The 12,745-nt window shown below is 38.8% G+C and overlaps 1 protein-coding gene across 1 annotated transcript in view; it reads left to right on the top strand.

Annotated features, from left to right (window-relative positions):
* Positions 1 to 12,745, top strand: part of EYS (eyes shut homolog) — a 944,860-nt gene that overhangs the window by 810,727 nt on the left and 121,388 nt on the right. The window contains exon 40 of the mRNA XM_075087034.1: positions 179 to 399. Within this exon, the coding sequence (XP_074943135.1) occupies positions 179 to 399 (221 nt within the window). The remainder of the gene's footprint in view (positions 1 to 178; positions 400 to 12,745) is intronic.

Here is a 12,745-nt window from a genome sequence, read left to right as displayed (position 1 = left end):
ATGAATTATTTTCTTTTATAAAAGAGAACAACATTTAAAAAAGAATCTCTTCAGCAAATATCATAGTTTTTGGCCAGCTTTAAGTAACAGCTATTTCCTTTAATTATTATTCATTCATTGCTTGCAGTAACATCACAAATCGCATTCTTTTCTGTTTATTCTCTTCTTGTTTCTGCAGATCACCTTTGGATCAATCTTCCTTGGAAATGTTCCTGTTCATGAAGAGGTTCATCGGTGTGCTGGGCAGATACATGGCTATAAAGGATGCATTAGGGATTTTCAAGTTAACAACAAAGAGTTGTTCATTATAGATGAGGCTCTTGGGGGGAGGAATGTTGAGAACTGCAATGTTCCGATATGTGATTATCATCCATGTCGCAATGGTGGGACCTGCACTAGGTAAGGGTTACCTCTTTAATCATTCTATCATCTCTTTATACTCTGTGGCTGGTAGGTTCATTGTTAATGAGAAATTACTATAATTTTCTGTGTAGTTAAGTAATCACCACTCTTTCGTCATCATAATATTAAATAGAAAATGTGACATCTTCGTGTCTAAACAGAGAGATTTTATACCTTATTTGCTGACATTGCATACATATTGGGTTGCTGCCAGAATTCCTTTGTGATTGACTAGATCAGTTCCCCTAGAAGGCTCAGTGACTAAATCAGAGTCTTTGTATAGATAGTTTGGACAGAAACACATACTGTCTCATTCTTCTATCTAACAGCTCTATCTTACTAGGCCTTGTAAGCTCACCCATCTTTATGGTGTGCTCCCAGGTACACAGCCTAGGCTTCATCATCGTGCTATGAAAACAATAAGTTAAGTCAGCACCTTCAGCACATGTGAAGAAGTATTGTCAAAGAACCTTTGAAAGTTAAAGTGCATCATGCTGAAAGAGGAAATGAGGTTCAGAAGAGACATGGGCTAAAAGCACAGAGGATGATGGTTCAGTTGGAGCACAGTAACAGTAAGCCATAGTAACCTGATCATTGTCTAAGGCACTCAGCATTTAGGAACCACATTTCCGTTTAAAATTGATAGAACTTGTGAAGTAGCTGCCACGTCTATTTTACAAATTGTACTTCATCTTCAAGGTAAATGCTGAACAGAAAATAATCTAAAGTCTTTCAAAGCTCTGGAAGTGTGTTTCTTAGGTTGAGGAGACCTTGAAACAAAGTTTTGAGGTGCTTCTCTGCCTTTCTTGTTGATGTAAGCACACAAAGAACACAAATAGGTTTTGGATCTCTAAGCTTTGTTTGACTAGAGCACAAATGAGAACAAGGCAACTTTATGAAGACATACACAATTGTTCTACTGAACTGGTAAATCTGAGTGTGTACTTGGGAGTAATGAGTCTATTTTTCCTCTGTTGTTCCTTGCTATATCTCTGTCATTCTACTGATTGGCCTGTCATCTACCACTATGGAATACTGTTTCATTTAAAGCTTGAGTCCTGAATAATTCATGCCCATTGGATTTGTTTCCTGCCTTTCTGCTTTCCAGCTGCTGGCCTCAGCCCATTTCAGAAATGCTTTTGTTCTGAAACAGGCCACTGGTCTTCTGTCCAGAGGAGTCATGGAAGTATGTGCATGTGCAAACCAGGGATAAGCAGCTCTATAGAAGCATGATTTTCATTATTTTCTCCAGCAGACAACTGATTTTCAGGGATAACATCCAAGCCCAAGAATGATCCATTCCAATAAGCAGAAAATCAAGTGGCAGGAAGCCCGCATGGATGAGCAAGATGCTTCTGACAAAACTCAAACATCAGTAGGAAGCATAGAAGAGGTAGAAGCATGGCCAGGTGACCTGGGGGGAATATAGAGAAAAAGTCCAAATATGCAGATATGGGGTTAGAAAAGCTAAAGTCCATCTGGAGACTAATCTGGCAGGGGACATGCAGGGCAAAAGCAAATGCTTCTACAAGTACCTAAGCAGCAAAAGGAAGACTTGAGAAAATGTAGGCTCGCTGCTGAATGGGGTAGGTGTTCTGGTAACAAAGAATCCAGAAAAGACTGAAATACTCAGTGCCTTCTTTGCCTCAGTCTGTATTGATAAGACTAACCTTCAGGAATCCTATTCCTCTCAGACCTGTGGAAGGTAGTCTGGATCAAGGAAGACTTACTCTTGATGGAAAAGGATCAGATTAGGGAACATCTAAACCAACCGAGGACTTATAAGTCCATGGGTCATGATGGGATTCACACATGAGTGCTGAGGGAGGTATCTTATGTGATAGCAAGATCAATCCTGATATTCTCTGAAAGATCAAGGTGATTGGGATTGGTTCCTGAGAACTAAATTACCTTCAGGAAGGGCAAGAAGGAGGATCTGAGGAACTACAGGATAGCTAGCCTCACCTTGATCTGTGGGAAGTTGATGGAGCAAATTGTCCAGGAAGCTGTTTCCAAACACATGAAGGACAAGAAAGTGGTTGGGAGTGGTCACCATGGATTTATGAAGGGAAAATTGTGCTTAACCAAACTATCAGCTTTCCACAGTGAGATGACTGGCTTGATGGATGAGGGGACAGCACTGGTTGTTGTTTACTCAACTTTAGTAAGGCTTCAGTGCTGCCTCCTATAACATCTTTAGTACAAACTGATTAAGTACAAACTGATTAAGCTAGGTAAGTGCAGAGTAAGGTGAAGTGAAAACTGGCTGAAGGGCAGGCTCAAAAAGCACAAAAGATCAGTGACTCAAATTCCAGGTGGAGGCCAATCACTGGCAGAGTACCCCAAGTCTCAATACTGGAGCCAATAGCGTTATCTTCATTAATGACCTAGACGATGGGACAGGGTGCACGCCGGAAACAAGGGTTAAATACAAAGCAAGGAGGAGTGATTGATGCACCAGATGGGTCTGCTGCCATTTAAAGGGACCTCAGCAGGCTGGAAAAATGAGCCAACAGGAATCTTATATTGTTCAACAAAGGGAAGTGCAAAGTCTTGTACCTCAGGTGGAATAAGCCCAGGCACCAGTATAGATTGGGGACTGACTGGCTGGAAAGCAGCCTTGCAGAAAAACACCTGCCAGTTCTGGTGGACTACTATTTGACCCATGAATCAGTAATGCACCCTAGTGACAAAGCCAGGACCATCCTGGGCTGCATTAGAAAGAGATAGTGGGTCAAGGGAGGTCATTCTTTCCCTCGCTTCGGTCATGGTTTACTGGTTTTCATATGTATATACATACATTCTTCAGTCAGTCCACAAACTGCCCATATTCAGTAAGTTTCACCTTATTAGGAAGCTCTAGATGCCATGTTTCACATCCAAGTTCTGCAGCTCTTATTTCATACTGTTGACTTGGCAGAACAGAATTTGCTTTTTCAGAGGCTGATCATTCCTCTTAGCTGTCAAGATTGCCAACAAAAACTATCACAACAGATTATCTCTGAGGATTTGGAGGTCTCACTTCAATAGGTTACTAGGTAGTGGTCTTTAAAGGAGCAATTCCCGCATCCCAAAGTCCTGAAGCTTCATTTTGTCCACAGTGCCTGCAGCATTGTCTTTCCTGGAGAGTTAAACATAAATGTGAGAACAGGTTGCTCCATCACTGTATAACATGTAATCAACCAAATCACTTTTGCTTTTCTGAGAAGTGTGACAGATCTAAAAGATTCACTTCTTGACAGGTCATCTACCTATCTGCACCAATTTCCTTGTAGGCAACGTAAACAGAGATGTAAATTTGCCTGTGCTGGCAGCTCTTTTTCAGGACTACTAGCAGGTGTTTCACACAGACTCTGCCTGACAGAATGCCGGTGTCAGAAACCCCTTTGGGGAATGCTTCAGTTTGCTATATACCAATTCCATTTTCCACAGGTTTGAGCAGATTGGGGAGATATGGGAAAACAATGACTTGTATACCCCATGATCTGCCTTGGTGGCTCTGGCTCCAGAACCTCCATCATCTGGACCTGAACACTCTGCAAAGTTTGTTCCTCTGAATCTGTTGTCTTAAGACCTAAGTGCAGCACTTCAGTTGGGGAAAAGAATGATGAGAGATTCTGTGCTATAGACTCTTTCTGTGCTTCTTTCCAGGCAGTGCCTGCTAATACTAGGAATCTATTTAGTAAATGGGCATACTGTAATAAACTCTACTCAGTAAATGGACCAATTTTAATTGTGTTGGGCTTGTTGTCACCTTCTTCCTTCAGCGCTTTGGGTACAAACATCCTGGTTAGCTCACATCTTGTAGCTGAAAGATGTGAGTTTCTCCCCTCGCTCCACTTTAATTTATTAGCTGCTTTATTCTAGCAACCTTTTGATTAATTACTTCATCATCAACCTGTCACATCAGCTTGGTTCACACCATGTCACATGCAGAGCAGGAGAACTGAAAATCCAGAGGTGGACATTTTGTGTATAGTTTATGGGGAAGCGTTTCCAGGCTTTAGTCCCAGTGTTTGAGTGGTGCATGTGGACCATACAACTGTGTTATCTTCAGATACTGAGTTTATATTCATGAGACTGCAGCCAATGAGAGCCATAAATAATCTACAGTGTTAAAAATATTCCCATCTACACCATTAATTGTCCATTTCCGTATGGAGTTTGATGATTCATATAAAACTAATACTGACTTGTTTGAGATTTTTGCCAGTTGTTTCGATTACACTGTTTAGTGGCAAAAAAAAAGATTTTTCATGGCATGTTATTCTTCAGGTGCTTGGCAACTAATTAGAGCTTTTGCTTCTGAAAGGCCATGAAGTATGACATAGTAAATATGACAGCCATGTTTTAGAATGAGCACTGGAGCTTGTCAACACATACTGCTGGGCATAGACAGGTGTGTTTCATAAAAACCTACTTTTTACAGTCATTCTTAAAAGAAAATTACTTGCCTTTTCTCATCATCAGAGTACAAAAATACTATTATAATGTTTACCTATTGCAATAATTATGCAGAGGAAATTTATTTTTTTAAAAAATCTTTTCTTTATATTTTTGGTAGCAAGAGACAGGGATTAGTATGCACCTAGTTTTCAGATACAAAATTTCAAGATGCAGCAGGGGCCAGCAACTCCCTGTTGTATGATCATTGGTTGTATCAGCTGCTCCCCCGGGGTCCTTCAGGTGAAGGCCTGGCAGCCAGGGCCCATCCCACCACCCCAGCCAGGAGCAGGGCAGCCAGGGGGCACTGGGGCAGCCCCAACCCCAGGCATTGGGCATCTCCCTGGGGATAGCGACAGGCTGAGGCCTGGCTGGGACATCAGTCCACTGGTGGGGGATCAGGATCAAGCCCAGTGAGGGGAACCAGATGCAGCCCCAAGATGACTAGGCAGGGCTGTAGTGATGGGGATGTGCTGCACAATCATCATTTTACTGCGAAACTGCTGAATGTATCATACTGTGGAACCGGAAACCTTTAGTTATCGTCATTCCTTTTTAAGTTAAGCTCCACTCCACTTTAATTTTAAAAAGCCCCTGTTATCTAGGTTCCATTTATATTTTGACTAAAATATCTGTCCGCGCATAGGTATTGTGGTTTAACACCAGCAGCAACTAAGCACCACCCAGCTGATTGCTCACTCCCCTGCAGTGGGATAAGCAAGAGAATCAGAATAAAACTGAGAAAACTCATGGGTTGAGATAAAGACAGTTTAATAGGTAAAAGAAAAGCTGCTCACAAGCAAAGCAAAACAAGGAATTCATTCACTACTTCCCATGGGCAGGCAGGTGTTCAGCCGTCTCCAGGAAAGTAGGGCTCCATCATGCGTAACGGTTACTTGGGAAGACAAATGCCATAACTCCAAATATCCCCACTTTCTCCTTCTTCCCGCAGCTTTTTATTGCTGAGAATGACATTGTGTGGTGTAGAATATCCCTTTGGTCAGTTTGGGTCAGCTGTCCCAGCTGTGTCCCCTCCCAGCTCCTTGTGAACACCCACCTGCTCGCTGGTGGGGTGGTGTGAGAGGCAGAAAAGGCCTTGACTCTGTGCAAGAACTGCTCAGCAATAGCTAAAATACCTCTGTATTATCAACACTGTTTCCAGCACAAATCCAAAACACAGCCCCATACTAGCTCCCACAAAGAAAATTAACTCAATCCCAGCCAAAACTAGCACAATAAGACAAAAGCCATTCTGTTTCAAGAGTATTTAAACATGTGCTGTATCAGATGAGTGGTTCAGTTCAAATCTGAATTTCTAATTCTTTACATAGCCATTATTTTATTAGTTTTTAAAAACAAAGTACTCTCCTATGTAAACTTTCTATTGATTTTAGAAGCACTTCTGCAAGTTCAGTAGCTCTTTTATTGTACTTTAAATACATGCTAATGTAGAATTCCAGAGACTGGTTAATTTCAGCAGAAAAAAATTAAAATTGTTCAGTAAATGTAGAGTTTGAGTGTGTCACATAGTTCTGTGACTAACTTTGTGAATTCAAAGCTCATTGGATTTTGAAGTATGTGTCTGAAAAGGGCATGGAAAGATTAACCTAGGAAGGAAGCTCTTAATATTCTGTGTGGGCCCCTGATCGTATGAGCCAGATGTTGCAAACAAAGCTTAGTGTTAATTAAGAAGACACATCCATGTGTGGGAAATAAACTTATAAAATTACTTCATCAGTGATTTGACAATTATGTCAGCCACTACACTCATAGTAGTTAATATATTTGTTTTAAATTTTATAAAGACTCAAGAAAATGTAAACATAGACAAGCTTAGCTTTTATAGTGCAGAGTAAAATCTCAAAGGTAATTGCTCCCACAAACAATCATGTTTCCAGTGTCTCAAACTATTCTCACAGTGATTATTCTTACTGTTGTTGTTCCCCATGTATTGGTGCAGCAGATGGGTCCATTAATGTTAATCAATTAACCAAGACTGAAAAATCAAACTCAATTAGCAATAAATTTCAATAGAGAGACACTTATCTTCAGATTTCAACCACCATGAATGCTGTAATCACAAAGAAAAAACCCACAAGGAATGTAATTTTTCAATTTTCATCCCCTGGTAATGTAAGAAATACCTTCCTAGATATGTAGGTCTCCTTCAGAAGGTACCTTTTAAGCTATAAATAGGAAAAGCCATGTTTTAAATAATATTTCAGAAACTGTCTGTTTTCTGCATGCTGGTGCATCATGCAATTCTTAAGCCTTAAAGAACTGATGACCAAATGAAAAACTCCGTCCAAACTGTTTTCAAACTTATCATCTGATAAGGTTTTGAATGCCTTTTTTTTTTTAATGATACAAATGTGTTCTAGGTTAGCTTTCTTTTAAGTTTAAGGAAATTTTATAGTTGAACTTGGTTAAGTGATAGAATTCTATATGTTGCAGATACTGAGACCAGGTGAAGTGACTTAACAAATTTTGTGGTCTCTTTTTAGTATATAACCACAATGTTAATTAAAAGTAGAAAAAGTCATTATGAGTATGACTGGTTTTAGAAAAAAAGAAGGAGCTCAAACTGTAGACTTTGGAGACACTAAAATGTTCTTTTCAACATTTTTTTACGTCTCATTTTCCATTTCAAAGGGTAGCCATGATGAACCTTTCCCAGATCGTGTGTCAGAAATACTTCTTGTGGTTCCTTGTACTCATAAACTAAAAATGCATATTGTGTCAGGCTTTGGCTGAAGGTATTCATCTAAGGATAGGCTTTTATGCCCTTATTAATGCTTTTCTCACATTTCTAGCACAGAGCTGTGGTTTGCTTCCAGCTCGCAAAATCTGATTTGTGTGTTTGTTGAACTAAAGATAAAATTGTTACACAAGAATGAGTAAGTGCCCGTTTTCAAACCAAGTAGCACTGAAGCACCTCCCAAAACTGCTCACAGCATTGCAGGCAGAATTTTTAGAATTGCACATGGATCTCCTATCACTGCTTTAGATGTAGATGTTTCTGGGTAAGAAAGGAACCAGCTACTCAGAAATAGCAGAATTGATCATATATCAAGGATCTTTTTATAGATCTATATTATAGACTAAGAGACTCAGGCCAATATATTATCTAGAACATCTATTGGGTTTTTTACAAATCTAAATCCTAGTTAACTTCAGTAAGATCCGTATCAAGTCCAGAATTAATATTTTAGGTTCCACTGTATTCAGCTCTTGCAGAAAGATAAGGCAAACAAAGAGATTAAACTTCATTTTAGTTGATTTGCAAGGGAAGATTTCCAGATGGGAGATGTGTATTCTCACACCTTTCCAGAATTTGCACCATATGTACTTATGTAATACTGATTTCTATAAAGAAGATAACCTGCTTCCTTTTAAAGGGCTGACTTTAGGGCAGATCTGTCAGTACTGGAGATGCTTACCTGTTTTACAATTCCAGAAACTGCTGGTGGTATTATTCTGGTCCATGCTTACACACACCTTTATTTAGGGAGACTAGTTTGGAGGCTTGCATTTTTTGGATCCTGTACTTTTAATGGGATTAGGTAGCTAGTATAGTTGGAGTTTGGTACTTATGGAAGAGATTCACGTTTGGAAATCCATTGTTTTTTCTAATGCTTACTTCAAATTGGGCTTTGGTGAAGAAAATTCATTTATACCTATTTCCAAACTGTTTTATTTTTCTGGCAGAGACATTGTTCATTGTTTCAGGTTCCACATGATCTTAGGAAAAAATAATGCCATTCTTACTAAGAAAAATCTTTCACGTCATTTTTGAGGAATATGAAAAATAATGCCATTGAGCTTCTCAGAATGACCAAAATCGTGTTCAGCATGTATTTGTTACAGCACATTTTCACAGGGAAGTCAAGTAAGCAAAAGAGAAATTTTCATCTCCAGTTTTCCTAACACTAGGTATTAACAGATAGAGAGCTACATAGAATCACAGAATGGCAGGGGTTGGAAGGGACCTCTGGAGATCATCTTGTCCAACCCCCCTGCTTGAGCAGGCACACCTAGAGCAGGGGGCACAGGACCATGTCCAGGCAGGTTTTGAATGTCTGCAAGGAAGGAGACTCCACACCCTCCCTGGGCAGCCTGAGCCACTGCTCTGTCACCCTCACAGGAAAGAAGTTTTTCCTCATATGAAGGTGGAACTTCCTGTGTTCCAACTTGAGCCCATTGTCCCCTGTCCTGTCATTGGGCACCAATGAAAAGAGCCTAGTCCCATCCTCTTGACACCTGCCCTTTAGGTATTTAGAAATATTCATTTACCCACATCGACCTTTCTGGTAAAAGGAATTGCATTTGGCTTAAGCCCCATATAAAAATTCTGCACACTTTTTTTCTGAACTAAATCTGCATTTCTCCCACCTTAGTTTGCCTTAAAGGAAAACAGAAAACTGAAATTTTTATGCCAGCTTCTTGCCCTTGAAATTTAGCTAGTAAATTGCTCTAATCCACAGTTGTGTTATGATATCTATTCCAAGACTGAATTAGTTGATCTAGGTGTGTCTCACTCTTGGCATCAGAAACAGATTCCCATTTTATCACACTTTATTTCTTAGGCATTGTATTTCTCAGATAGTACGGAGAAGACATTTAACAAAGAAATCGAAGCTGTGGTCCACTAAGCTGGCAGTGTTAAGAGCTGATGTTTTAGATTTCAAACAAAACATCTGTAAACCCCCAGGAAATTGTGCAATGATAATGTATGATGTATGAAATACCAGAATACAAACTCATAAGTTTTATTGGACTGTTGTTCTTTTTAATTAAGCATTTAAAATATTCAACTTCTTTACTAATGACTAAAATGTGGTACACTCTTCAGAATTTGTTTGCTTCAGAATGTCATTTTACCATTGTACTATTGTTGAAATAACAAATTTTCCAATTGAAAAATAATCCAAGCAAACAAGTTAGAAAAAGTGATGTTCAAAGAGCAAACCTTTCTCTGTTTTTCATTTAGGCAGTATAGTGGTGGCTCTATTAAAAATGCCTGTGGAAAAATCAATTTTTTATGTTCTCAGATCCACAGATTTAGTATTCGATTAGTGTGAAAAGTAACATGCTGAAAACAGGCCATTCAGGAAGATCAAGGTTCCAAATATAAATAGGACTTCAAATTCCTGACTGTTTTGATAATGTGCAAGCTGTGCACAAAATTTGTTAAACGTGATGTTTATACATCATTTCAATTCAATTGTACTTAAATCAGAGAAGCTGCCATGGCTAAAATTTTAATGTGGGTAATGAAACACCAGTAAGTGCCATTTTAATACTAGTCATCTTAGAATGTTTTGACTCAATTCCCAGAAATACTATGTAACATTATTTTTGAGAGTTACAGCACAACCTAATCAGCATTTCTGATAGCTGTGATTCCAGAAGAGCTATCTTGTTTGGAGTAGCTTTAAAACACAACATACCAGCAAAAGGAATTGAATACTATCTTTTTCCAAGGCCAGTCAGATGTTTAAGTGTATACAGAAATACGTGCATATTTGTCTGACTGGAGAAGTAGTGCACGGATGCTTAGTAACAATTTCCCTCCGCTATAAATCCTGACAAATAGTATAGCTGGTACTGTTTGTTGTAAGTTGTATCACATGTAGTATGTGTATGAAAAATGATAAATGTGCCATATTCCTTGTACTAATGGTTTTCCAAAATTCCACAGAGATAATTCTTTCAGTGAAATGTATAAGTTTTCCATAAGGACACATTATATGCTCTAGCTGTTTACTGTAAGTTATCACAATAAAATTACGAGACTGGTACTGCTGAAGATTAATAATGCACTATCTGTAATATATGTTAGAACATTTATTCGTTTGCTGCTAACCTAACATATACACCTACCTACTAGTGATAAATTTCTACACTTCAAGCAATGAAAATTACATAAGGGAGAAAAAAATTATAAGCTTTCTGTCCTGACTAGCATGGTTGACTGGAGAGTGACTGGGTGAGAACATCATTGTTCTGAATCCCTGCTTTGGGGAGCTTATCATTGAAAGGAGGAGTGACATTTATGTGAGGTCACATAACAGAACAGATTTTGATTATGGTTTAGAGAAACCTTCTTCACCTTTGGTATCTTGTTGAATTTGAGAACATATTTAATATTCAAACAGAATTTGGGAAGTCTGGGTATGAGGTATCATCTTGATACAGAAGGTTACCGTGTCACCAAATGTGTTTTTTCTCAGTAACAGCATTTACTTAAGTTTGCTTTTTCAGAAAGATAGGAAACGGGATTTATTTACCAGTAACCCTGTTTTTTGGATTTAGTAAAACCAGCCAACTTTGTGATCATGTATACAGATAAATACAAAGAGTGGTACCCACATAGTCAAGGGAATTACATGCTGTGTGTGCATGCATATAACGCATTTAGATTAGGCTTCTTTTAGCTAGCCAAACCTAGCTAAAAGGTAGCTTTTAGGGAGGAGAAGGACAGGAATAGAGGAGACATTCTACCTGTACCCAGAATATCTGCAGGTGTCCAGCTGACTATTCAAAGGCAAAGGTGACCCTACTAATCCCTTACTTTTTTCTCACTGCCTGTTGTCATGGGTCAGTACATGCAGTGCTTGTACAGTCATCCCCACAATTGGCTCCAGTTATTTCAGATTAAATATCAGCCTTACATGTTGTAAAGCAGAGAATAGGGGTTTTTTTTTGCTAGGGAAGACCTACTGAAGTTGTGTATTACTCTTAAGTGAAGGAGGCCATGGAAGATCAATATGTTTTTCATAAACGATCCAGAGATTTAAAAATTATCTGGTGTCCTGCTAGAGAATTAGTCCATCCTGACTCAAAAAAAGACTGTCTTGGACAAAATTACTAATAAAACAACTGGTTCTGAAGATTGATTCTCTGTAACCTATAATATCTTAGGAGATAAGAAGGTAAAAGGACACTAGAACCACAAAAATCCATTTGTCCTTCACCAGAACCTTCCTTGGGTTACCCCAAATCATAGAAGAGGTCAGTGCAAGGCTTAATATGGATCCATTGGCATCTTCCATAATCCATGGGGTCATCTAGCATTGCTGTAGACCAGCTGTGGAACAATAAAAGCCATTTCACAGCAGCACCTTGAAACCTGATATCATTATTTTCAGTAATAGTTATCTATTTTCTATCTCGTTTGTCTATTATTCAATATCAATACTTTTCAGTTACCTATCTATTACTAAAAAAAAAGTCCTGCATAGCTTTAAAAGGCTTAATGTTTTCTTTAGGGACATACTACTCTTTTTAATAGTTGTGTTTGTATTATTACCAGATTTATTAGTCATACCCAGTTAAAGTATGCTTTTTGCCTGCTTGTAAGAGTACAGCTGATATTGCTTCTTCTCTGCTTCAAAATCAGACAGTGCTTAGGAGTTATGAGTTAGTGGATCAGGGGAATCAAGGCGTGATTTGTATTACTCCTCAAGGCATGATAGTTCAGTAAGGGGTGCTGTGTTCTCTTGTATTCAGGTCACCTTCTCAGTATGCCCATCAATTTAGCCTTACTGTGAGCTTTGGAGAATTCATCTGGCTTGGAGGTCAGCACATGCACTAGATTTCTTCTGACATTGCCTCAGTAAGGAGTTCTACAGACAGCTAAGAAAACGTTTCATTGCTCTGAAGAGAAGCTACATAGAAGACTGACCATGCTGGTTCTTATCATCTTCTAATGTGGTCGTAACATTTTAAGTGGGCCATATGAAATAGTCATGAGTTTTTGGACACCCTACTCATTTCTCTACCTGGACCACTGCAATATATATTCACATATAAAGTACTTTAACAGATACTTTACTTTGGTGTGTACATGAAAGGATAACAGAAGTGCTAGCAGCTTTTCACACTCATGTCTGAATAG

This window comes from Phalacrocorax aristotelis, chromosome 3 (assembly GCF_949628215.1).
Source record: "Phalacrocorax aristotelis chromosome 3, bGulAri2.1, whole genome shotgun sequence".
NCBI lineage: Eukaryota > Metazoa > Chordata > Aves > Suliformes > Phalacrocoracidae > Phalacrocorax > Phalacrocorax aristotelis.
This window is presented reverse-complemented; position numbering and strand designations above follow the sequence as displayed.